Below are 27,994 nucleotides of genomic sequence, written 5' to 3' on the forward strand. Positions count from 1 at the left end.
TTAGAACTTGACGGAGCTTGCATCGGGTCAAAGGCTGAACCGAGTGCTCAACGACGCGCCAATGCGGATGCGTCGGAAGCGTTAGAGCGAACCGCTGGTCGCGCGACGCCGCGTAGCGCCCCGCCGGTAATACCTGCGTCTGGTCCGAGAGCGATATCCACTACGCCACTTCCGCTAACTCGCTGCTTGAGCAAAATGGACGCCTTTGTGTCTGTTTTCTTCGCATTCCCACTATAAGTACGGTTTACGGGGCGACGTAGCGTCTACGACGCGGCGATGTTTGCGCGACGCCGCGGTAAATGTGCGTGAGGGCAGTGTCGTGATAAAGAGTCGTGCCCGAGGCCAGTCGTGACCGACGTGGAAACGCGTCCAACCAAGTAGGCCACCGTGTAGCCCCGCGGATGACAATTGAGCGAGCATCGCCCGGACGACGGTGTATTCGCGGTGAGTCCCGCGGCGAGGAGCCGCCGCGCCAGCCGCCACGCCATCCTTGAGGATCTGCCGGCAGCGAGGGGCGACGCGGGGCCGCGAAACGCGCCCGGGCCTCCCGCCAAAACGCGGACAGCAACGGAACGGCGGTCGGCCAACGTAAATAGTACGGGTAAGCGAGTGGCCACGGGGCCGTCGCGATGCGCCGCGTCACGTTGCTCCGCTGTTCCAGCCAGAGACGTAGACACGGCGTTTCTCCGCGCAAGTGACGTATTCTCTCTTGCTCACCAGTGCTCGTGGCGTTCGTGGCCCGGAGGAGGATCTCGCGAGCACCCCCTCTCCTTCTCGCTGCAGCTGCACCTGGTCCCCACAGACGATACAGTGTCGCGCGACGTATAACGCTGGATGGTTCGCGTTAATGCAGAAAAGGTAAATAGGTGCTGTGCTGTGTGCTCTGGTGACCGGTTGAGATCCGTATCTTGGAGGTGGCGGGCACAACCAAGGATCACTGTGTGTTTTTCTCCAGCCTATCACTGTGTTGTTGAAATCACTTCTGTTCGGTTATATGTGTGTTGTAACAGCTGATTATGCTGTATTTGTGCGCAGAGAATGGCTACTTCACACAAATATATAGGTTTTACAATGAGAGCTAAATGAATTTTGTTCGTTGAAGAGTCATTTTTTTTTCAATGTTGTGTTGTGCTTTGCATGTATTGATAACACTTGAAAAAGCTGTGTCAGTACTATATATGAGTCATTTATGAGTGTTTTATGGGAAAGCTTACAATATTTGTTATTATTGTTTACTTTTGAGTTTAACTGATGAAAAATAATAGAGAATATAATAATAATGTATAGTGCCAGAGTTTACATATAGTAATACAAACTAGATGCACATATTATTGCATTGTAACAGATTTAAGCTAATTTTTAATTTTTGCTCTTCTCATACTTATCTCTCCATTAATATTTTTTTTAATCCCTGATGAGTACTACTTTTTAATTTTATTTTCTTTTTTGAAAAAAAAAAAACCTGAGCATTTTATTTACATTAGAATGTATGAAAAAGATGTTTGTAAAGTAACATTCTATATACGGTATTTTATTTGCAGGAAGACAAAGTGTTAATAAACATGGATCATTTATTGGAGGACCCACGAGCTTCATCGAAATTCGGTTGAAACTCCTATGGTGCAACATGGGAACTTAAAAAGGACTTTGTGAAGTTCCCAATAATTGCCTTAGGGCTAGTGTTTCTTCAAAGAGGAATAGAAATTATTCCGTTCAACGGTGAAACATTTGTGTCGGTATGTCCTGAGATGCGTAGTGACAAAATTTTAACGATGATTTATTTAGACGTTTGTGTAATCAGTGCATTAAGACACGTACTATTGATTTATATTTACTGCATATCATGAACAAGTATTTGTAGCATGCCTGTGCAGTGCTCAGCGCATCGTACTGTCCCACGAGCCCCAGGCGACACTTAGGAACGCTAAAATTGATTTGGTTTCCTCCTCTTTTGTCCAGGCTGTAATGCCAGAACAAATCAAACTCAAAATGAATGGGGTTGTACCGAGTGTGCCAATAACTACCCTCGCTGGTATTGCGAGTCTCACCGACTTGTTACCTGAAATGCCCCTACCGACTCCGCTGCCACAGACTCTGACTAACAAGTCCTTGCTGTTTCATCCACGAGTGGCCGAGGAGGCGCGAATATTGCTGAGCGTTCGCGACGAGAATCTCGTGCCGCAGTTGATTCTGTCTCTGTCGCAGACCTCGGCGGATCACATCGAACTCAAGGACAATTACGCGAGTGCGGAACAATCGCTGGAGACCGAGCAGGACACGCCCGAGCTGCTGAAAGCGATCTTACAGATAAATCCACATGTATTCAAGGGACCGCAGCACAACTCACCGAGAAACTGGACGCAGGGTACGCCTATGCTGCACGCGAATCAGTCGCCGGCGAACTATGGCCGTTTCTCGCCGTCCTATTCGAGCTCTTCAGGGTCCAGGCAAACGCCGCAAGGTAGTCCGGCTCATTCTGCGGCCGCCAGGACTGTACTTCCGCCGCCAGTGGCGGCCACCGGCATCTCCCATGCGCAACATCCGCGGATGCCGATCACGCCGCAGAATCACGCGGACATCTCGCAGATGTCCCCGTTCGCTGTGCCTTCTCCGTCGCCCCGAGGAAACGTGATGACCGAACAAACGAGAACGCTGACGACGCCCCAACATATGCAGGAGGACGCGAACTGCATAAATCCCATGTCCAACGTAGCCCTTCAGCCGAACATGTACTCACCGGCCCACATAAGTCCTCCGAATGCGCCTTTGACGTCACTCGGCAACGTGACGCCGCAGCATCATAACATGGCTGGTATGACGCCGCAGCACAACATGCACATGGCGTCTCCCATGCACACGAACATGCCGCTGCATCCGGCCATGGGGATGCAGCAGAATCTGTACGATCCGATGATGAATCAGCAGGTGCATCACGCGTTGGGCAGCGGCCAGCCGCTGGATATCGACAGCGCGGTGCAGGAGAATCAGCAGTTCCTTCTCGACCCGGTGACCGGTCTTCCCGACATCGATCTGTCGATCGAGAATATCGACGCGAGGCAAAGCGTGGATCACCATGCGGTGCAACACATATTGCCGACTCCGCCGACCACGTCTTATCCGAATATCCACGCCGCCGACATAGTCAACGCTTTAGACTCCGCAGCGAACGGGTCGTCCAGCATGCAGCATCAGCAGAACAACAATTCGGAGAAGGGTATGAAAGTGCCGTTGACGGAAAAGCTGAAGGAGCCGGTCGTGATGTTGAACAGAATATCGTTGGCGGACCAGGCGCTCATGCAGAAGAGCCTGACGGCGTTCGCGGAGAAGTCGCCGAGTCGCGCGGCGAAGATGGGGATCTCGAACCGCGACGACGCCAAGACCGACTCGGAGAGCGAGGAGGAGATAGGTAAGAACAACAAGTACTTCAAGGCGCGCGCCAAGGAGCGGCAGGTGCAACGGGAGAAGGAGCGGGCGGAACGGAGGAAGAGCGAGGACAAGCGGAGGCGGAAAAGGATAACGGACGAGGACGAGGAGGACGAGAAGCGGGACGCGGCGTTCTCGCCTACGAAACCAAAAATACGCAAGATCGAGAAGAAGCTAGTGCCTGTGTTAGCGAAATTGAGCGTGGAGGAGCTGATGGAGACCAATATGTACCAGCGATTTAACTCCACCATAGAGACCATCTTCGAGAACACCGAGGACGCCATGGCGAACGCCGATACGGAGGATGACGGCGACGTGCCCCCGGAAATGCTCATTCCCAAGTATCAGCTGCACGACCTTTGTACAGAAGCGGCGAAACTCAAGACCCTCGGCGCCATGGAGTCCATACCCACGGACAAACTGGTGAGACTGTTGAACATCTTGGAGAAGAACATACGGGACGGCGCGAGGGTGTCGCCGCTCGTAGACCCGGACGACGACGTCGAGGAAGGTCGGCTGTGGATGCAGCTGGCCATGGAGCGGGTGCAGCGTGCCGTGGACGCCTCACTGATAGCGCTACACATTATGACCTCTAGCAATATGCCGAAAACGGTTTACCTGGAAGACGTGATCGACCGAATAGTCCTTTTTATGAAGTTTCAGTTGCAGAACACGATCTATCCCTCCTTCGACCCTGTCTACAAGACGGACACGAAGAACAAGACTGAAAATTATAATTCTAGCGGGCGAAAGAAACGCGGCCACATGAAGGAGGTGCGTGAGAAGAGCATCCTGCAGGTCTACAACAAGATGCACGAGCTGGTGGGTCTTCTGGCCGAGCTGCTGAACATACAGGTTCTAACGGACACAAGTGTTCTTCACGCCTCCTCGCTGGGTGTCGCGCCGTTTTTTGTCGAGTCGGTGAGCGACCTCCAGTTGAGCGCGCTGAAACTCGTCACCATAATATTCACCAAGTACGAGAAGCACCGGAGGTTGCTGCTGGACGACATCTTGGCGTCTATAGCGAGATTACCCAGCAGCAAGAGAAGCTTGCGCACGTACAGGCTGAATTCGGAGGACCACATACAGATGCTGACCGCGCTGGTTCTGCAGCTCATCCAATGCGTGGTGGTGCTGTCGGACAATGCTCTGTCGTACTCGAAAACGAAGGAGGACGACGAGAAGAAGGACGACAGGCGGTCCAGTCACGTGGACGCCGACGTATTTATCATCAACCGATACGAGACCGCCACGAGAATCGCCGGGAATTTTTTAACGGTGTTCCTCAACAAATGCGGCAGTAAGGGCGAAGAGATCGATTACAGGCCGTTGTTCGAGAATTTCGTGCAAGACCTGTTAGCGACGGTGAATAAACCCGAGTGGCCGGCCGCCGAGTTGCTCTTGAGCCTCCTCGGCAATCTGTTGGTGGGTCATTTCTCCAACAAAGGTTCCGACATGTCGCTGCGAGTGGCCTCCATCGATTATCTCGGCGTGGTAGCGGCTAGATTGCGCAAGGACGCGGTCAGTTCGCAATGCAAACTGTCGACCATCGATCAGATCATAAGAGACATCAAGCTCGAGCAGCAGAAGGACTCGGATTACGATCAGATCAAGGACAAGGACATCGTGGGATTGAACGAAGAGGAGGAGAGGACGGTGTTCTTGCAAAAAGTGCTCCTCGACTATCTGGCCGTCAACGGGACGAAGGACTCCGCTCTCGGGTACGCGCGTCACTTTTATCTGGCGCAGTGGTATCGGGACTGCGCGCTGGAGAAGTCTCGGGTGGGTCAGATGAAGAACAGCCCGAGCAAGAAGATGCATAAGAAACGGACGAAGAAGAAGAACCGGCACCACAACAGCGACCAAGACACCGAGTCCGAATTGGACGAGCAAGACCCGGACGAAAACGACAATAACGAGCAGAAGAACTCGGAGGCTTACAGGATCATCGAGGAGAAGAAGAAATACATCGTCAGCAGAATAAGGCCGTGCAGCACCGGGACAAAGCTGGACATTCTTCAGACGTACATCGATTACAATTCCGCGGAGCTGATCTCGCAGTATCTCGCGTCGAAACGGCCGTTCTCGCAGAGCTTCGACAGATACCTCAAGCAGATCCTCCACGTATTGACGGAATCGTCGATCGCTATTAGAACGAAGGCCATGAAGTGCCTGACGATGATCGTCGAGGCTGATCCGAGCGTGCTGGCGAGGGTGGACATGCAGCTGGGCGTGAAGCACTCGTTTCTCGACCATTCGACGTCCGTGCGAGAGGCGGCGGTTGACTTGGTGGGCAAATTCGTCCTAAGCAGGCCCGAGCTGATCGACAAGTATTACGACATGCTGTCGGCCAGAATCCTCGACACCGGCGTGAGCGTGCGTAAGCGCGTCATTAAGATTCTCAAGGATATTTGTATGGAATGCCCCGATTTCCCGAAGATCCCGGAGATATGCGTGAAGATGATCAGGAGAGTGAACGACGAGGAGGGCATCCGCAAGCTCGTTATGGAGGTGTTCCAGAACATGTGGTTCACCCCGGTGAGAGAGCGTCCGACCCTCGACTCCGAATCGTTGTTGAGGAAGGTCATGAACATCACGGACGTCGTGGCGGCCAGTAAGGACATGGGGCTCGAGTGGTTCGAGCAGCTGTTGGTGAGTCTCTTCAAGCCGAAGGAGGACAAGGACGACAGCACAAAGATGCAAACGGAGCCACCACGGGCTTTGCTGACGGCCTGTCGGCAGATCGTGGACTGTTTGATCGAGAATGTGCTGCGGCTGGAGGAGACGAACTTTGAGGATACGGAGAAATCGAAGAGAAAGGGCTCGTCGCAGAGGCTGGTCGCCTGCCTGACGACGCTCTATCTCTTCGCGAAGATCCGGCCGCGGCTGTTGGTCAATCACGCCATCACCTTGCAGCCTTACCTGAGTCTGAAGTGTCAAACGCAGGGCGACTACCAGATCATCAGCAGCGTCGCTCACACGCTCGAACTGGTCGTGCCTCTGATGGAACACCCTAGCGAAACTTTTTTAGCGCAGTTGGAGGAGGACTCTGTGAAACTAATCTTGCAGCACGACAGGTCGGTGGTCGCGAGCTGCCTGTCCTGCTTAGGCTCCATAGTCAATAACGTAACGCGCAATTTCAAGCTAATACGAGACTGCTTCAAGAAATATTACGGACACTTGACGGAGTACAAATCGTTCTACGAGAGGGATCCCACGAATCCCATGCTGCTGAAATACAGGCCGTTCTTCCGGAGAGCTTTGTTCACGGTCGGCTTGTTGCTGCGTCACTTCAACTTCATGGATCCGGAGGTGATAGAAGGCCTGGCGGAGAACATCAAGGACCAGGTCTTCGAGACGCTCAGCTACTTCGTTCACCTGGACAACGACGACATTCGACATTTCACGCTGTCGGCCATCGGCTCCCTCTGCATACGGCATTACGAGTTCATGATGCTGCCGGAACTGAAGGAGCTCTACCATCACCTGCTCACGTCGGAGCACGCGTTGGTACACATGCGGATCCAGGTGCTAAATAATATCGAAGTGTATTTGCAGGAGGAAGAGAAGCGGATGATCAAGCAAGACCTTGAGTGGGCGAAGTTGTCGAAGCAGGAGAACCTGAAGGAGATGGGCGACGTGTCGTCGGGCATGGCGAGCACCGTTATCCAGCTCTACATCAAGGAGATCCTCGAGTCCTTTCTGCACGTCAACATAAACGTGCGGCACGCAGCACTGAAGGTCATCCAGCTGATCCTGGCGCAGGGCCTGGTGCATCCCGTCCAGATAGTGCCCTACTTGGTCTGCATGAGCACCGACTGCGAGAAAGTGGTCAGTCACAGCGCGGACAAGCAGTTGCAGGACATCGAGAAGAAGTATCCCGGCTTCATCCACATGAAGTCGCAGTTCGGCATCAAGCTGAGCTATCGGCTGCAGAAGATCCTGCAGAACGACATCACGGTGAGGGGCATGCGGGTTAAGGAGGGTGAGTTCCCGGGCGCTCTCAATGGCTTCCTCTACACGATATTGCGCAACACGAAGCAGCAGAGGCGGGCGATCGTGCTGTCCTTTCTCAAGCACTTCGACGAGACCGCCAAGACCAGCCTGTCGCAGATGCTGTACCTGGCAGACAATCTCGCCTACTTTACATATCAGGTGCAGGACGAGCCGCTGTTCATTATCCACCACATCGACATCATCATCTCCATGTCCGGCACGAACCTGCTGCAGTCCTTCAGGGAAGCGCTGCTGCCGAAGGAAAGCAGCGCGCAGCCGCAGAGCGCGTCGACGCAGACATTGGGCCCGGACGGTCAACCGCGACCGGAGCAATTGCTGTCACTGGAGGATGAGGAGGACGACGAGGAGGACGAGGAAGCTCTTCTGGCTAGGTTACCAGGCGACACCACTCTGCTCAGGGAGTACGTCACCGCCAGTCAAGGCTTCCTTCTTCTGCTGACGTTGCGACAGCATCTCAAAGATCTCTATGGCTTTTCCGACGCGAAGATCGGCCAGTACTCGCCCTCGGAAGCGGCCAAGGTGTACGAGAAGACGGTGAATCGTAAGAATAATCTGCAGTTCGAGCCTAAGGCCACGCTTCAGAGGTTACGCGAGGGCGTGACCAACGAGGAGCTGGACGCAGACGGCAGGAAGAAGCTCGTGAAAGAGTATCTCGACTTCAAGCAGCTCATGCTCAAGTTCGATCCCGAGGAGCCGGAGGACGACGGTTGCGGCAACGACGTCCACGCGGACACCAGCAAGCAGGCCGGGGAGCACACGACCCAGAGGTTACTGTCGCATCCGGACGCCGACGGTAGCGGCAGGACGATAGCGGACACTAGTGTCGCGAGTGACAATGTTCTGGCAAACGTCGCCGGCCAGCAGTACCAGTCGCTGCCAACGCCGCAGTCGAACTTGAACTCCGCTCCGATGGAGCATCCGAATAACTCGGTGAATTCGCTACAGGCTGTGGCGGCGGTGGCGCCTGTGACAACGCCGACGACACCGCGAGTCCCTAAACTGACGATACACGCCCATCCGGACGCGAAGGAACACCGTAAGCACCGCGCGCATAAGACGGACAAGGTGAGGAAGCACAAGAAGAAGAAGAGGAGAAGAATCTCCGACAGTAGCGACAGTGGCGAGGACTACAGTGACCCTGACTTCCTCGTGTGAGTGCGGTGGTACATCTCGTCCTGTGTGTACATATATATACGCGTCATGTCCGTGATGGTGCGTATGTGTGTGCGCGCGCGCCTGCTTGCCTGCGTGTGTGTATGTGCGTGCCGGCCGGGCGTGGACTGAACACTGAAGATAGACGACGCTAGTATAGAGTAACGCTGTTACAGTGCGATGGTCCCTTTGCCCCCCTGTTCCCCGAAATGACCCCCAGCCCCGTCGAAGTTATGCTGTGACTTTGAAGACGGTGAAGTCGTTAGAAACGCTTCGGCTGAGAGACCGCTTGGAGAACCGCAGTGATGATGTGGGAATGCGTGCGAGCGAGAGAAAGAGGGAGAGATCCTCGATAAGAATGATAGCCCGAGATTTTTAAGCGCGATCTAACGTCGAGTTAGGGATAACGTTGTTGGCCGAAACGGCTGGCGTCCGTTAGGTTTATCGATCCGCTGTGCCGTTGTTATCGAGATCGGCTCGTTAAATATTTCGTGCGACCGACGCGGTGCTTGGTTCGCTACGGATTGGCTTCTTCTTCTTCTCCTCGGAGAAGCGGAAGCTTCCTGGGTGGCTTCCGGCTGCGGTTCGCGCGATTCCGCTGAGATAGCGGGGACGGCCGGACGAGCTCCCGGGTCGTGAACTCGTATCCGAGAAGATACCGCGAAGCAAGTTCCGCGGAAGAACTCAAGTACAATAAATTACGTTCGAACAAAAATTCATCTGTAAATAATATCATATAGTGACGGCTACGTGGTACGGTTGTTGGTTAGCTTCTTTTCGCGAAGAAAGAAATTTGTGTGAAGAGAGAGAGAGAGAGAGGAAGAGAGAAAGAGAGAAAGAGAGTAGCGCCAAGAACTGGAGAGAAAAGGAAATAAACAATATATAGTTCGATCGGTCTCGATAAGATTCGTCGTTGCTCCCTCTTCCTTCCTTTTTCGAGAGTGAGACAAGCAAGTACTGCTTATCTCGATGATGCTAATTTACCAGAGTTCAGTTCTATCCTATAAATCTTAACTGAAGTAAAAAATCGGAAGTAAAAAAGCGCATAAAACCCTCACTTCCTGTTGTTTGACAATTTCTAGTACAATACTTTTATTAAATTACTCACTCGAAGTTTTCAAAGAAATCGGTATTGTCGGTATAAGCGGGAATTGCTGTTGTTAAGAGCGATACCAAATCGAAAGTTCGCAAGATTTTGGCAAACGACACGAATCGAACATCGATGTTAGGCGGACCCGTATAGACCCTCCCCGCGGTATATATAATAGAGGTGTGTAGCAGGACTCATTGCCTATGCATTACGAAATGTTGTTTGTAATATCTGTATATAAAAATCTTCAAGTAAAGTATCTTATTTTCTTACAAACTATATAGCGGTGACATTACGAAGAAAATACTTAAGATTTCGTTGTAATATTAAGTATTTATTCAGGATTCATGTTGTCCCAATATAGTTTGCTTCGCGCACTCACTCGTCCTTGGTGGTACGAAACGACGAAAACGACAAAAGAAAAAAAGAAAAAAAAAGAAACAGACAAAAGGTATCGTTTTTATACAAGCTTAGAGGTAACGATAGTTGCGTATTCTCGACGAAAAGCGAAAAGCGGGACCTCCTAACGGCGTTAAGAGACGCGGCTGAAATTCACGGTGTGTTTTGTGAAGTATGGTGCGATCCTAAACATCTCCATGAGAAGACTCGCTGACTCTTTAGTTCGCATTGGCACCTCTGCCGCCCCTTGGAACTCTCGCGGAGTTCCGAGGAAATCCGCGACCTCGGGATGCCTCAATCGGGAATCTGAGGATTGAGAGAAACTTCCGTAAACCTGAAAATATACCAAATGTGCTTATGAGATATAGTCTACACACACATACAAAATGCAGATATTTGCTCGAAGAGTGATCGAGACATTTCCAGCTACCACCATCTATACGAAATCTTAACGAATGAATCCGCCTTTGGGATTGCACTCTTCGCTCTCGTCTCCGTTTCCACTGTTAATGTGTGCGGCGGTCGTTACCGCGCCCGAGGAGAAATGCGACGAAAATTGGTCGAATAATATTCGAAGTGTTTCTCTCTTTTTTCATCGTGCTTGTAAATTCGAACGTCGATCGATATCAGGTTGAGTGGCAGCTGCGACCTCGTGAATCGTGGAAGGATTTTGTATTCGTGATTTTCTTTCCATCTCTCGCGGTGATTAGTCTTTTTATACGTTTATAGGTCACACACACAAGCGAGGCGCGATGAAAAAAGGGAGAGAGAGAAAGGGAGGAAATTAGAAAAAACGAAGGCGAAATCCTCGCGTTTCTCTTACGAGATGCGAGTGCGAGATGGGCCGCGGTCCGACTAAATCAAACTTGAACACCACTTAGACATATTCGATATATGACGAGAGAGAACTTCAGGATACCGGATAAGAATAATAGTGATTTATTATATCTTAGGTCACTAATCGAGCGCGCGCATCTCTTCGGTCTGGAAACGGAGACGACGACGACGATTCGATCGAACGAACGCTTCCGTGCACGTACTGAGTCTGCTTTCGTTTCCTCGCGGCATTACGAAACGATATACGCATTGTAACGAACGCTCCGAGGTATTCGTTGTCCATTACGTTGATTAGTGTAACTATCGATTGCGCGCAAGCCTTTATGTTTTTTAAGTCATATAAGAGAAGTGATTGGAGAGGCGATTGAACGGATGATGTTGCACACTGAAATTTATATGATCTCATGTTTTCATCTATATTTCGTTTTTTTCTCGCAGGAAAGTAAAAGTGTCGATGAAATTTTTATTGGACGCGGTTCGATCACCTGTGAATTTTCTTCGCAGAGAATTACAGAGGCAGAAAAATGATTAGATTTTTATCTAATATCAATGTTCATTCAGTTTTACCGTTATTTATTCATGTATATTTTCAACTCCCCGTGTCAGCTTCCGGTGTCAGTATACACAGCTATGAGACTTATTTTACAATTTGATTAAATCCCGAGATTTTTCCGAGATTCCAGGGCGATCTGTCGTGAAAGAAGCATAATTTGTTTTGCGTTTCGAGGGAGTGTTTGTACGATCGCGCGTCAACACGATGCATTTATAATGTTCGACCGCAAGGGAATTTCCGCACCGTGCGGATTCGATCGCCGTGGATCCGCGTGAAAACTTAATTAACGAACGCAGGGTCTAGAAGGTACGTTCTCACGTCCTTGATTTATGATAAAAACTCGCGCTCTTTATCGAGGCCCAGATGTACATCCGTCTATATCACGTCAATAAATCTGGCAGTAAAACATATATGAATGCATTCATCTAGCTTTAAGGATGCGCGCCGGCGGAAGTATACGTGGCGATTTCACTTCTCTGCAAGGGGAGGACATTTTTGTTATTCTCTTTTTTTTGGCTCGCGAGAGGAAGTTTTTCCAGAATTATCTCGTACAAATAAAACGTAATCACGTGAAACTACACTTATTTTTTCTACATACAAGCGAGTAGAGGCTCTCTCGAAAGAAAGAAAAATATGTTTTTTTCTTTTCAACGAATGCCGTAAACCGTGTGCGAGAGCGAGAGGAGATTGACGTGTGTTTTCGGGAGGAGTCTATTTGTAGAATGCGTTTAATTAGAAAGTAACGGGCCATGTGCGTTTCTGGCGATTAGACTAGTGAAATTTGGTTGCTAAGCGTAACGAATTTCTTTTTTTTTTTTTTAAAGAGGGAGAAGAAAAGAGAGTAGAAATAAAGACCCGTCTTGGTTGGACGCGAATGCGAGACTCTGTGTAGAAGACTGCGTAGCACATCAGGTTCTCACGAACGACGACTGTCAGAATCGGAAAAAGACCGAATACACGAATAACAATCGTCGCGCGTTGTTTCGCTCAAGCGCGCAAATTTTGCACAAAATCACTATAGATGCGTTCTCGATCGCAGACAGGTGGAACGTTGATTTTGCGCGCGTGTCGCTCTCGCTCTTCTTGTAACCGTTCGCATTTTTCGTTAATTTCTCTTGGCGCAAGAGGTTGCGAAATTTCAATAAAAACAGAATAAAAGTGTCGCTTATCGAGAAGCTTTCGATGGACAATAAAACCCGATATTTTTTTATAGCTTGCTGTCTCCAAAGCACCGTTATGATTTACTAGTTTTGTAATGTAATCGAAAACTTTTATGGGTCGATTTGCTCTCTCTTACTATCATTGTAATTATTATTTTAGTATTATTATTTATCAATTTGTGAATCACCTTTTATATTTCAGCGCTAGAGGCTTGATCGCGGAGGAACAAGACTTCCTTTCTTATTGTAATCGCAAAACTCGTGATCTCGTTTTCGAACCTGTACCGTCCCCGAAGCGTGCAATGCTAGAGATTAAGCGAGAACTGTTTTTTTCTTTCTTTTGACGCGCAGTTTCTCCTTTTCCCGCCGAAATTCACTCGAAAGAACGACACGCGATTAATATGAGGACATGTCAATCGTTAGTTAATCGAATCCTCGTATAAAATTATTTACGTTTGGTAAATATCGATATAACGAGTCTTACGAGAGAGAAAGAGAGAGAGAGAGAGAGAGAGAGAGAGAGAGAGAGAGAGAGAAAGAAGAAATAAATGTACGAATTTAACCGAGTTCTCAGTATTTATATACCTTTTTCTACTGTGCGTTTTGTATAATCAACGGAAGTAAAAAACCAAAAAATGTTCAAAATGGGAGCTGTATATGGTTTCGTGCGGCCTTGGTAGCAGGAAAGTTCTCTCCGAAGTCAGCCTCTTTTTCAGTATTATCGCGGAAATTCGAGAAAGTCTCTTTCCTAAATCTAAACGTAACGATAGCTACGATGTACATGTACATGTAGTATCATGTGTATATAAAAACATATACATTATACTATATGTATGTATATACATATGCAAGTGTCTGTAAATAATTCACGAATGTAAAAATTCTAATAAAATTTATCAATAACTTCATGCGTTCTGCAACCCTTTCAAAAAAAAAAGAAACTTTTTCGCGCAGCGAGAGCTTTATCCATGTCGTCCGTAAGGTCGAGCTGATTTCGATCTTATATTTCGCTCACTTGCGAAAATAAGGGTCGCAGGTTTTCCATTTCACATCGCCGTATATGTAACTCGCGACAATCTTCCACTTTGAAGCTTCTCGTAAGACACTTCGAGGCGCTCGTTAAGGAAACAATGTTACGCGGATTTTCTCGACGCAAGTCGAGACTTTTTATAATAATGATGATCGCATCGAGCCTGTCAATCTGTCGACCGACAATTCGCAACTGAGAGCCGTGATTCTCATGCAATAGGGAAAACGACGTGTCGTTGCGAAACGGATATCGAGAAGAGCCATTATTATTCGGGAGGGGAGGGAAGACAAGATATAGGATTATCGCTTAATGAAGCAAAGAATATTAGGGTAGTGTGTAATATCGAAAGGCAGCGCAATTATTCGTGGGGCTTCTATCGTCGACTAAGCAGACAAAATGTTAGTGATGCGTTACAACGGGGGGACGAAAGGGAGGCTCCGCTGTACAAATATTCGCATGTACATATTTATTGTGTCTGGATTTCGACGGAATTTAGTGGTAAAAGTTGCGGCAGCCGTTGCACCGAATGACGTGACGTGTGTTGTCAGTCGGGACAGAAAGTATGAGTGAGAGAATCGCGAGAGAATGGTTAAACGATTTTATTGTTCGTTGTAATAAACAAACTTCTAGGCGGTACGCGCGCATTATAAATTCTAAATAATTATATTTCTACATATAAATAAATAAAATAAAAAAGTATAAATATATATATGAAAAATAAAAATATATATATATATACATATATATATATATAAATACATATATATATGTATACACCACACACACACACACATACACACATATACACGCACACATACACTGTTTAAAGAAAGAGACGAAAAAGAGTACGTTTTAAGATTTCGCGCGTAAGTATCTCCACAAAAGAAGAGAGGTGCTGTCGTATCGCGCCGCGTACGATTATCCCATGCGAGATGTAAACAAATATAATAGTAATTAATAATATAGTGATATAAAGTGGGAGTTGAACGCATCGGGGCGATTCTTCGAGCCGGCTATCTTATTCGGCGCGATACGACGGTCACGCTTGTATCATAGCATTATATTATCCCTATGTTTTTTGTATTTGGTAATCTAAACGAAAGAATATCGAATTAACAGACAGATGATTAATAGAAAGTATATTATATATATTTGAGTAAAACCGCCGAGAGTTGGAGTTATCCGCGACGCGTCGACAACGATTGTCCCTTCCTCATCGTTCACTCTCTTTCTTCCCCCCTTCTTCCAACTCTCTTTCTCTCTCTCTCTCTCTCTCTCTCTTTCTCTCTCTATCACGCTCTTTCGTGCTCTTGATAATAAGTGAAAATAGCGACCGATGCAGACAGAATGGTTTATAATATAATATAGCTATAAAGAGAGCCGAACACGCGAAACGGCGCTTCCGGATAAATCCAATGCTCGTTTACTCATAACTTATTATGTACATCGTCTGAGAGAAACAAAGGTACGTTCGTAAAGAAAAATAAACATAAGTATATATCAATGTTCCGTACCTTTATTTTTGTCCTTGCCACACGTTACGCATGAATGTCGTTCGGAGAGGGAGATAAATGATCGACTCAGGCATACGTCGGGATATTCTTGATGTCCATCGACTCTTTATTTCTCCATTGGACGTATCTATATAAAAAATAGCGAAATATCGATTTTTTAGAAGTATAAATAGAAAAGTTTCACTCGCATATACGTACAAACGAGGAACGTCCTTGATGTATTGTAAGTTTCTCGGCTCCTTCGCGTCAGGATTTTGCATTTTACACCTTTCGCTCCAAACTTTGGTTGGATTCAGCAGAGTCGAGTAATCTCGCGCTTTCGTCACCTGCGATCTTGCGATCTTCGTCGTTTGATGTTTAGCCGGCTTTCGTAGTGTCGCTATTATATTTTTCTTTCTTCTTGCATATTGTTCGTCTTGTTTTCTGTCAATGTCAATGATAATCGCGACTAGAGAATTGTTCATGACACACAGTACGATGTTCGTTATTTAGACTTAGAAATTATAGGTAAAAAGAATATCGCGCGCAGTTTTTCTCGTCTTACTCAGCGTGTGATCGCCCCGAAAACGCATGTGTAACTTTGTCAACATATCGATAAAAAGGACCTGGTAATAAATACTAAAATTTAGTAAATATTCGCCGACCAAATATTTGACTACTGCAACCAAATAATTTAGTTTCGTATACTAAATATAAAATACACGGAATTAAATTATTTGATTGCGGTAATCAAAGATTTGGTCGGCGAATATTCACTAAATTTTACTATTTATTACCAAGTCTTTTTTCAGTACAGCTGATATTACCTGAAGGCCTTGATCATCGCCGGATTGCATTTCCGTTCCGTTCTCGAATCATTTCCCGATGTTTTGGAGAGAGTGGCGGAGAGTTCTGTCAGTTTTTTCTCGTGATAGTCAATCAAATCCGCGCGAATTTTCTTTAATCTGTCTTGTTTGCGTTTCTCTTGCGCGGCGAGCTTCGATTCTGTCAAAATCTTGGACTGCTGCTCTTCCATCGAACGTTTATTCTCTCTCTCCATTCTCCACTGTCTTATTAATTCTTTCTTCTGATTGACGCTGTCGACGTCGACGACGTTGCTGGGCATTGCTACTTTCGTCTCGCATTTATTGGTCGCGCCAGGCGGAAGTTTCTCCGTGATATCGGGAATCGATCTTCCACGAGAAATTTCCGTCATGTTTTCGGCCGCCGCTTCATTTCCTCGGATTTTCTTCTCTTTCTCTATTTCTTTCTGTTTACGCCACTCTCTGACAGTCGTTCGTTGCTTCTCATGCAAATTCAGATAAACCTTGTACCAGGCCTCATGATTCACTATGATCTCCGCAGTTAAATCCGGACATTTGATCTGAATGGCGGCCACCAGGGCGGGTATGTTGCTGCACTTTTGCCGCATCTTCAAGAACAGCAGATGATCTTCGTCGCTCCAATTATCGGTGTGGCCTGCGAGGTACATTGAGAAATATCCATAGAGATATAAGAATAGAGGGAACAAGCTTGTAAGTGGAAGTCATAGAGACAAAGAGAGAGATGGATGCCGAGTGTCCTATCTGTCTCTTTCTAGTCGCTGGGATTGGCTGCCGCGCCAACGACGATATAGCTATACATTTTTCTCCATCCAATTCAAAGAAACTGTCATTGCTAAAATGATCACTGCAAATATATACTGTTTTCACTTCAAAATACAAAGGTAGTTGAAGTATATTCAACCATTTACGCCTTATATCTACATCCTTCGGTAGCCTATAACATTTACATATTTTTTTAAATGTAGGAAAAAATAACATATAATTATTTGAGGTTACGTATTTATACTTTCTTACGAGTGAAAACTGCGGTTACATCCAGGATAAGACTTCGCCTTGCATTTCAAACAATGCCTCATTTCTAAACAAATCACGTCCAATTATTATTTTGTTAACGTTCGAATATTTATTATTTCGAATTTTAATTCTACACACATGTGCACGCATATTTACAAAACGAAATTTTAGTCTGCTTTCTCCCCTCCTGACGTCGCGTGGTCGTCTTGGCGGCTCATTGTAACAACCAATCACAGCGCTCGACTAGAAAGAGACAAATAGGACACTCGGCATCCATCTCTCTCTTGACCTTTATCACTTCCACTTACAGGTAGCATATATCCCTTGTTCCCTCTATTCTTATATCTCTATGGAAATATCACTTATTATAGAATAACGCACGACTCTCACAAATTACGCGCAGTAAAAAATATTTTGTATGAAAGTAAAAGTGTGTTAAATTGATCCTTGTTAACATATTTATATATGTTAAATGTTAATTTAACATATTATATTTATGTCATCTCAACATTTTGTGTTGCGATATTCAACATGTGTAAGTGTTAAAATAACACATTTTATATTTCAGTGTACCCGAACCAGGTAGCACAGTGACATCAAAAGACGTCATATTGACGTCATATTGACGTCACATTCATGTTAGAGACGTCATATTGAAATCAATATGATTGTCCTCTGATGTCACTGAGCTACCTGGGGGTTTAACGTATTAATTTTGTGTTAATTTTTTATATAATATTTGTGTTACTTTTTAACATATTTACCTTATGTTAAATTAACACAATAATTTTTGTAGATTGGAACATGTGAAATGTGTTAAATTGTTTAATACAATGTGCTTAACACAAAATTTTTTGCTGTGCGGATTTTTGCAGCTTAATTCCAATTGTCGATCCGCAAAAGAACGCGAAAGCGCATACCTGTTTTAGCAATTAGCGCTTGGAAGTCTTGGATTTCCTTATAATCTTTACTGCCTTTAGCATTTTTGTTGGAGGACGCGGCAAAAGTCGGTTTGTTAACGTTACGAGTCACGTTCTCGTACTTATGTAAATTCAATTTAAATTCGCGTACTTCAGATTCGAGCGTTGTTTGCTCCTGCGATAAGGACTCAATCCGGCAGGACTCTTGAAAATCCCGAATTTTTTGTGACAGTCTTATCAGTCGCTGTTTGTACGCGTTTGTATCTAGATAAATATATTTATAGATAGTTAAGCACGGCTATAAATTAAGAAAAATGAATTCAACGTCATAAAAAGAATTTTAGTTTTTATTTTCGCGTTGAAGTAGATCTGCTAATAATTAAAATATTAAACAGGGAATTTTCTATAATCGTACAATGCATAACGTACAGTTAAAACTTGAAATAAATGTAATAATGTTTTACTTATATCAATTACTGTGACTAAAAATTACAGATCTAAGGTATATACGTGCGAAAATAATTTTGTCTAATGAGAATAACACGATCATTAAAATATTTACCTAGATTTTGAATTTGTTCGGGACATTTTATGATGAATTTCGCCGATTTAAACTCTTCTGTAATTTCTTCCAAAGATTTTTTTACGCCATCCAACAAAATTTCTCTTTAACAAAATTTATTAAAAAAGAATGTTCGAGTTAGAACATTATAATACGACTGAGTTGACTTGAACTTCACGCAATGTAATGTCTAATTGGTTTTTCGCCACTTACCTCTTTCTGGAGATGTCACTTATATCACGCAAAACAAGTTGCATAACTTCTGATTTCAGTCTCATGCTCTCCATCCAATTAAGCAGACTATTTTCTATCAAACTCTCCTGTTGCTTCAACTTAAACAGCGAATTCTTGTACTTTGTGCTTTCGGCAGAACATATTTTTTCGCAGGATATCACTAGTTTTTCCTTCTTGTTTTCATCGTGATTAGTTCCATTCATTATTACACACACGATTGCAATATTGATTATTGCTCAAAATAATACCAATAAGAAATTTAATTTAGAAAATTCGTAGATGCGTCATTTCACATAAGTTGACTCGGCCGACTGAATTTATTGGAGTTCGTGGCCCAACAAAGTTTTATACATAGGTTTCCATAGCAATACACCGTAACTGTCTCCCTTCCAGTACAATTGCACCTGCTGATAGACACCCATATGCTGTTCCACGATGCAATGTACAGAGAGAAATAAGCTTGGTCAAAGTGACGAGAGCAATTTTTAATTTATCCGTATTTATTTACAGGGAATATTGTAAAAATGTTCAATATAATAAAATATCTGAGATAGTGTATTGAAGCATTTAAATGCATAATAAATGTATAATTAATATAATAATATAATAATTAATATAATTTAATATAAATGCAAAATTAATAACCAACCAGATGTTTGGAATAACTTAAATAGTCCTCGAATAACCTGTTAGATGAAGAAATACAATATAAAAATTAAAAGTTTAAAAATAAATAATGAATTGGTATGGAGCAGAACCAAAGGCGAGAAAAACAGTATTGTGACTAATACGACGGTCTGAGAACCTAATTAGATATAAGTAGAGAAGTAGCGATACGCAAATATATTAATATTATATAATTGACACACGATGGCATTGTCATTATCACTGGTAAAAATATATCCTTTCGGCAGCAGAACAAAAACGAAAAACGAAAATGCAAAGCGAATAGAGGATATCTCGGTCTACACTAGTCTATTAAACCGTTTTAATTGAAGAATTCATTAAAATTTTGTTATCCTGTTTCGAAATTTTCTAAGAAAATCATGAAAAAGACCGTGCAACACTTAAACTACTTCCCCCTGAACTGGTTTTATCATCGGCATTTTATTATCACTTTCCAGCGAACGACGTGAATATCACTCCGCATACAACGGATGGTTTTCGATTGAAGCATACCTCAGCGAAAAGATTTATAATATTGCTCCTTTTGACACTTTAGACGTCAAAACTCCTCCGAGTTGTTTTGGATCGTGCGATTTTTAATGAATTTGCAACAGGGGAATGAATCCCTTTCAGTCGAAGGGGCTCAAGCGGCGCGCGCCGCATCGATACCTCGCAAATTTGAACTTCGAGGTACTCAATCGCCGCCATATGCAAAGTCAGTTACGGAGCGGATCTCGGTGCGGCGGTACGGATCGGAAGGACGCTCCGTATTTATCGCGGTTTCTACTCGCCCAAGATGAGTCTCGCACGCGAATTATCGTCGCCAGGAGTGTCGAAAGTGAACTTCGCGCATCCACTCAACGGAATATCGTCGAACGGTCGTAGGCAGCGAGTATCTCGAAACGAACCAAGTTTCGCGCGATCGTCACGTAATGGCTGCGCGGAAATTGAACCGTTGTTTTTTGCGTTTTCGCTTCGTCGACGGAGTCTCGCGCGCGAATTATCGTCGGGAGTGCCGGGAGAGCGTCGTCAACTGCACACCGGGCATGAACCTTTCGCGAAAAATCGCTCGAGATTGTCGGACTAAGTGTCGCGTGCGTCTTTTCTCTCTAATGGCGGCCCGAAGTTTAAATTTTTCGATCGCAGCGCTTTGCACTTTCCATTCGTCCATGGAGGATTATTATCGGGAGTGTTGGCCGAGATACCGCCTGTTCGTCGTGACAGTTAGCTGCGTGAATCGTTACGTTCTGAGCTTTCCATCCTCCGAAAGGAAAGTCGGTAAGTCTCGAATAAAATAGCGTACGTATGATTTCTGTTGATCGTGCATGTACTGTTAAAGCCATCTTTACGAAGTGAAACGATCGGTAATGTCAATGCTCTCTAATTATCCACGAACGTTTAGGCCCCATTGGTAAAACATCACGCATCACCGACGACTTTCGATAGTATCTTCTGATACTCATTCTTATCTAAAGTCGGTTAAACCACCGTGATAGTTATGTAGAAATACGAATTTACCGATAGCTCTATTTTGACAGTTGTTGTCGACGATCGATATCTGTGTCAACTGTGTTTTTAGCACGGAAAATAATCTTGATTATATTTGCTATTATTATTAACAATTTTACGAAGAAGCAACAAAATATACGTATTTGTGCATTTCCAAGAAATCAATCTCACTTTCAATACAGAAACCTCTCGCGTTTCGCATGCATTGCAACATTATTAGCGTAATATTTCATCGAGAGACGTAAAAAGAGACTACAGAGGCTTCTTATAAAAAATATGAGATGGTAAGAGTTTGAGGAACGTCGATACAAAAAGACCTCAACACGGCATCGACAGCTTTAAGGGGATGTTGGAGTAATTTCAACAAAAGAAAATGTCTTAATTTAAACAAAATTAAAAATGTCGGTAACTATTAATATAATAAATGTGATATGAAAACAAGCATGTTTAAATGAATACAGGAGAGAGAAAGAAAGAAAGTTATGCATTATTAATGCTCCATTTACCATCCTGCATCTACACCACGCGCGTACAGATAGCGCATGAAACCCGTTCGATCACTTTACTTTCTTGTTATACCTTTGATCTTATTTTTGTTGACACACCATTGTTTTTTAGTGCAATCCAAAGTGCGGGGTAATTATTTAGTACATACGAACTGTGAAACAGCGAACGTTTCCATTAGTTGACAGCTGCACGTACTAGACAGTGCAACATTATGTGTACTTTTCGAATTATTTTTATTTTTAGTCTTCAGCTTACCATTCCGCACTTTGTGTGTATATTTTACACGCATAAGAGGCTTTTAAATTGTGTAAAACCGTTAGAGAAAATGTAATGGGACCTGTAATGTCGGTAATGACCGGTCGCTCCAGCATCCCTTTAAAGCACCCGGCCACGGTTTGTTTACGTCTGCGGCGCGCCGGCGAGAGGCAACTCGCGTACGTACCCGCTCCAATCCTTAGTGACATCTGGCCGCGCCGCGGAACTACGTCGTTCCCCTCTCCGTTCGCAATGTAACCCCCCGCGTTTGTAACCCGCGACTCTCTTCGACCGCTTACGGTGCGGTGCATTTATACGGGCGGCCTGTATCTAGGCGCTTCAGTCTCTGCTTGGGACGCGACCGTGCGAGCACGGGGTGCGCGTATACCCCGCGTAACATAGCCTACGGTATTGCTTTCTGAGCCGCGGAGCGACGAGCAACGATAAAAAACGACTCCGACGGGAGAATTAGAAAAAGAAAAGAGAAAAAAACGTCGTTTCCACATTCTCCTTCTTTTTCTCATATCTCTCTCTTTCTCTGTCTTTTTCTCCTTTTCTCCCCTTTGATTCTCTGTCTCTTTCACCCTACATGGCCCCGAAAGCACCCGTCGATCCTTGATATCCCTCGTACGCACCCCGAGACGACGACGACTGCCGGCGCGAGCGCGCCTAATAACGCGTATGTTGCCGGGAAATCCACCGGCGCGACGGACATTCGATTTTCCGCTCGATGAGTGAAGCATCCGGCTGCTGTCGTCGTCGTGGGACGAGATCGGGATCGGTGTGTGCGCGACACGATTCGTCGCGGTTGTGATTGTTGATCCGGTGGTGGTGCGGGCAGGATCTTCTCGCGCGGATTCCCGGTGAGCAAAAACGTGAGTACCATTGAGGGGGTTTTCAAATACCGGCGGCGTTAAATACCCCGCGGTCTATGTCGCCTACGTGTCCGGAACGTTGGATAGGTGAAATTACACGGTCGTGCACGTTGCAACCGCTCGCGGCGAACGCGATCGGTCGATTTTAAATAATTGATTCGTTCTGCGGATCGAAGGAAATCGCACGTCGTTCCGATTGACGTGGAAACCCGAAGGACGGCTTGAGTTGCATTAATAAGCAGGTGCATTCGCGATTACCGTACTCCGAACTGTTTTGTTTGGGCAATGAAACATTCATCGTACGGGGAAGAGTACAGTACTTTTCGTTCTTATAAATAACGATATCGGCCATAAAGATTAAGTAGTGTGTTAACAATGGAAATTATTAATTTTTACTTCGAAAGAATGGCAGAGATTTGTGGATATTCGGGTGTTTAGTTCTACGACAGCTCTTAGATCTTTTTCTATCAGTCATGTCACTTCTTCTCTCTGATATTATCGCATTCTGATATTCTTAGAATTTAAAATTATCACGATTATTTTGGATAAGATATTGCCGCAAGGAGATGGATTATACATTTCAACGCGAGTAGAATCTTATCTTCACTTCATTTGAATAGTCTCATGCAACGGAGACAATGTAACATTTAGCGTAATAGCCATTGTAAATAAATTGTAAGCGTAGTAGCCATTGTAAATAAATTGTAGCGTAATAGCCATTGTAAATAAATCATCAGAATGCACCGCAAAGATGACTCATCGGCAAGTTCTCTTATCCAACGACACTGATAAGAAATTATAGTATGATATTAGTGTAGACTTTGACTCGAAATATGTACATGTGCGTATAATCTGAACAATATTAGCGCGATAACCATGGACGCTTCTCGCAAGCGAATAATTTCGCAAAACTGAGCAACGTGCAAGACGGATTCACCAAGAACTCGTTGCAGTTATGCGAATTTCTCGTATGATCACGCGTAATAACATTGTCAATTTCCTTACGCAATGTTATAGTTAAATAATAATACATTGTGCAATACGACGCTACACCTACGTGGAACAGTTCCGTTAAAGCGCCGTAGTTAACGCAATAATTAATTAAAAGTTCATCTTGCACAATTTTACGCCATTATACTTTCCTATTCTGGCTACTTAATCACCCGTTTGAATCGCTTTTATAGAGAAAGTTTCATTGTTCAGGCGATCACAAGGAAGTCCTGTTCCGCAACCATTTAATTACGAGTAACTGTTGTTACAATATACAAGGCGAACTAATTACTAGTAAAAGACTGTGAGCGATTAACAATAGTTAATCAATATTTATTTTATACGATTCCCACGGAGTTCCGTTTACTTGATGACCCATTAATATCGCACTGAGAAAGCCCCATTGTTTGTGCAGTCGTGAGGAAGTGCCGCGTCGCGCGGTAACTTAATTAGAAGTTGTTAAATTAAAATTACAAATCGCACGCCTCTCTCTACATAGCGCGCTACGCGATCGAAATAGAGCGAGTAACTTCTTGACATTGGAAGTATTCGAAATAAAAGGAGAAAATTATTTTCTTTTCTTACTAAAAGCAGCAGTATAGTTACTTTGTTATCAGCAGTATGTTAAAAGCAGTATAGTAGCAGTATAGTAACTTTGTTATCATATTTTTTTATAACTGAGGGAAGTCAAACGTAAACATATTGATTCTTTGAAACTATAAATATCATCTTTCGAGATTTCCATACGATAAAATATATTGTAGACTTTAAATATTATCTATTATAATTGACTGGAAGAAATTTTGATATTTTTTGAAATTTTATATATCGTCTGATGACAAATTTCCATTGGGCATAGCTCTATCAATTAATATGTTTGCTGCAACGTCGAAATTTGTGTGATGATACTACATAGAAAAAAATAGTCCTAAATCAAAAACAGATATCTTATATATAATTAAGAACAGATATCTTATATATAAGAATATTATAATATTTTTAGAAGATTTTTAGTTTTGAATTGAATGTAAGTAATACTTGCCTCAATACAAATTCAATTAAACCAAAATAAATATTTTTTTAAGAAAATTATAATATTCTTGTTTACACATGAGAATATCTATCACTGATTTAACATTAATTGTTTTCCGTGCATATCGTCAGCGAACTGCCAAGTGTTAAAGAATATATTTTATATATAGAAAAAACACATGGTAACGTCCGTTACATTTTATACATCGATTTTCACATAATTCTCAATGATATGAATTGTTAACATCGAGAAACGACGTGGCGGGGGGGTGCAGGAGGGAGCGAAAATTGGAGGGACCTTCGATTGAGATCGACGATATGCGCGTTAGCCCCGCGGTTGACGAGTGCACTCGCCCGCGGAACGATTTGCGCGTAATGGCGCGATAATTTCGCGGCGATTGAATTGCCGACGCAATTACTTGCCGGAGGCGTGCTCGCGGCCGAAGACGATCGAGATAAGTGGACGGAGACAAAGTGTTTTGTCGCGTGAGATAGTCGGCCGCGGTGCGCAACGGTAGATACATATATATGTACATACACACACACACATTCGTGACAATAAGTAATAAACGCGGGCGGCGTAACAAACGACGGCGATGGTCGCGCGTAACGCGATTACTCTATCTCACGGCATTGAACTTTCGCTCGATCTTTATCGATCCAGCATGCCGCACGATATTGCACCTTGTACCTTGAGATCATTTTTACGGCCATTTGCGTAAGAGGAAACAGCATAACCGTATGTGTGTGTATGTGTATATATACGCGTCTACGTATGCAAGAGCGATTCTAATGAGGGACAACGTCGGTCCGATCTTAACAAGAAACGCATTTCTCATGATAGTGATTGGAAAATCGTGTGTGTGGGAATAATTTCTTTTTTCTCCAGTCCCTTCCCCGGTTTTAATACCGGGTCTTTGGATATTAGCGCTGAAATTACTGTCTTACTGTCCGGTCTCCGCTTTGATATCGAACGCACATTTGACCCGAGGTAGATCTAAATTGCCATATAGATTTTTCCCTGCGTAATATTAAATAAACGCCCGGCTAATAATAGCGCGCGCAACAACGCCGAGATACGAACGTTGCGTAATAATGCACTCAGTGCTTCCCGGAGTCGCGCGCCGAAGATTGACTCGTTGTGAAACAATTCTAATCGATGAAATACGGCCGTGTGCGCGCGAGCATTATCTTCCCACAAAGGGAAACTTTCTTAAGTTGCGGTTTGATGATAACAACAACAATAATAATAATAATAACAGCGACACTACGTGAGAGAGAGACTCTCTCTCTCTCTCTCTCTCAGATGTACGGAGTATCAATAAATGAGTATTATCTCGCCGGCGTGACGTGAGATTAAAATCACGGTCGACAACGCCATCGTATTTGCATTAACTTTGCCACTCTTGTCAAGCGCACTGTTACAAGCGAAGTATTGCGCCAACATTACGCGAGGACTCGCCGCTGCGCGCAGAGCGTCGCCGCGCGTGTCGGCTCCGGAATAGCGTGCCGCTCGTTACGGCTGCTCCCCGGTTAAAAGTGAATGGGGAACCCGCTCATTCATAAGATTTTCTTCCGAGGGGGGCAGCCAGCTGCGCTGCTGCCGCCGCCGCTGCTCTCGCCGTCCAGTCTCGTTCGCTTCGGAGCGGCTTGAGCGCGTGCAGATGCACGTTACAGCAACTGGATATGCAACTTATCACGCTTGCTAATGCGAAGTATCTCTCAATCGAGGGTGAATGAAGCTTGGGAAAAGGGGGAGACCCTGAATAAATGTTTACGACCGGCTTCTCTCTCTCTCTCTCTCTCTCTTTCGACGCGTTCTGTCTTGCACAAGACAAAGGCATTCAGTGAAGAACGAAGAATAAAAAAGAGAGAAAAGGGAGACGCCATGTTACATCGGTAATAATCGATATCGTGGAGCGACTATATTGTCGCGTCGTTTAAACTCGCATATAGTTCTAAACAGAAAAATTATTTTTTCTCAATTTTTCTGCAAACTTTTTTGGTTTCTAAGGGTACGAAAATTCATGTATGTTCGGTTAATATCTGCTGCATTTATTTTTTCCGCAAAGGATGTAAAATTGGGAAGAAAACGTTTTTTTTGTGAAACTTTAAAGCTGCACAGTAAAAAATTTGGTGTTAAAAATGGTTCACTGAAATTTTATGCTACTTTAACATGGGAAGTGTGTTAAAAAGTACACAAACATAATGTTAGAGTAACACAAAATTTCCGTGGATTGTTTTTAATACGACTTTTATTTTGTATAAACTTACGGTAATGCGCGGCTATTTTTCCACAGTTGTCTAAAAACATCACTCGATCGGGTGATGAACGTTTCGCGAGAAAAGGAAGGATGAAATATAAGTTGTCGTAATCCGCGCGCAACTTCCGAACAGGGTCGACTGTTAATTGATGTAGTAGCGCGGGGCGAATTAATCAGCACACAAAGGCGACGAAGAGTACGATTGTACGTATAAACGACACATTGAGAGTTCGCGAGGCACATCGAGTCTTAAACAGCCGGCCGGCTCTCGTTCAGAGAGAGAAAGAGAGAGAGAGAGAGAGAGGGGGATTAACAAACAGTCCCTCCGGAGACGGTTTTATCTCGTCATTGGTACACAACACGCGGCGATACACGGAATCGTAAAATCGCGGTAATGTACGCGGCCGCCGCGTTAATGTAACAAATCAGCGGCGAGTGTCGACTAGAGAGAAAGAGAAATACGCCGGGACTTATCTCGCGGAGAAACACGCGGCCCTTACGCGCGGTCGTAAAGATTTTAACATCGTTAACGCGGCGATAACGCGACCGAAACACATTTCTCTTGTTTAATCCCGTCTCTCGTTCGCTCGCCGCACTCGTCTGTTCGCTCGCTCGCCCGATGTCGGCCAGAAGATTGCAACGTTGTTTAAACGTCGCGATTAATGAACGGCTGTCAACATCGTTGGAAAATCACTTGCTCCGGCTACGTGCTGTCGAGATGCGTTCGGCGAGGCGGAGAGGACGATAGAGGCGCGATGGGAGTAAGAGAGACGCTCGCGCGTTCGCATCGGATTAAGTTGGATTTCAGTGCGTACGTATACATTCTGATATTCCGATGACAGCATGATCTTTAGGGCAATCAAGAAGACGTGTAATTTTTACAGCCGGGAATTATGACGTCGAGGAATCACGCCGGGAGAACCGCGCCACGCTTTCGAAAGAGGCATATATACGGGGTGTTCGAGTTTCCGCTCGACAGTAGGCTCCCTCCCTGTCCTCCCGCTAAGCTCAATCAATTCGTCTGGAGTCGATTCCTCTTAGCGATTTTTCCCCAGCCGGCGCCACCGTGTACTCTCACCGGGAGTTTCTTAATATTCGGCTCTAGTGCGAAGCCGGCTGCGGTGTGTCTCGCTCGAACGCGCGGTTATGGAAATCGACCTCCGCGGA

General features: G+C 44.9%; 3 protein-coding genes across 4 annotated transcripts in view; 2 read left to right on the top strand and 1 right to left on the bottom strand.

The window, feature by feature from the left end:
- The first annotated feature begins 197 nt into the window (after window positions 1-197).
- Window positions 198-12,313, top strand: LOC106748809 (nipped-B-like protein B). 2 transcript variants are annotated; one of them, XM_014627681.1, is made up of 3 exons: window positions 198-601; window positions 721-858; window positions 1,542-12,313. In XM_014627681.1, the coding sequence occupies exon 3, from the start codon at window positions 1,966-1,968 to the stop codon at window positions 8,593-8,595; it is 6,630 nt and encodes a 2,209-aa protein (XP_014483167.1). In that variant the 5' UTR covers window positions 198-601; window positions 721-858; window positions 1,542-1,965; the 3' UTR covers window positions 8,596-12,313. The 2 variants fall into 2 exon arrangements, with proteins under 2 accessions (XP_014483167.1, XP_014483169.1); XM_014627683.1 differs by lacking the exon at window positions 198-601 and having other exon boundaries at window positions 669-858.
- Window positions 12,314-15,150: 2,837 nt separating this feature from the next.
- LOC106748786 (coiled-coil domain-containing protein 112-like) lies at window positions 15,151-18,932 on the bottom strand. The gene is made up of 6 exons (XM_014627650.1): window positions 18,709-18,932; window positions 18,496-18,599; window positions 17,934-18,197; window positions 15,982-16,633; window positions 15,374-15,598; window positions 15,151-15,302 (listed from the first exon to the last, which is right to left on the bottom strand). Exons 1-6 carry the CDS (start codon window positions 18,930-18,932, stop codon window positions 15,242-15,244), a joined length of 1,530 nt encoding a protein of 509 aa, XP_014483136.1. The 3' UTR covers window positions 15,151-15,241.
- Window positions 18,933-22,028: 3,096 nt separating this feature from the next.
- The window catches only part of LOC106748822 (GAS2-like protein 1), a 78,176-nt gene continuing 72,210 nt past the window's right edge, over window positions 22,029-27,994 (top strand). The window contains exon 1 of the mRNA XM_014627701.1: window positions 22,029-22,541. The gene's annotated coding sequence lies outside the window, so the exon portion shown is untranslated. The remainder of the gene's footprint in view (window positions 22,542-27,994) is intronic.

This window comes from Dinoponera quadriceps, unplaced genomic scaffold (assembly GCF_001313825.1).
Source record: "Dinoponera quadriceps isolate SergipeBrazil2010 unplaced genomic scaffold, ASM131382v1 scaffold3207, whole genome shotgun sequence".
Taxonomy (NCBI): Eukaryota; Metazoa; Arthropoda; class Insecta; order Hymenoptera; family Formicidae; genus Dinoponera; species Dinoponera quadriceps.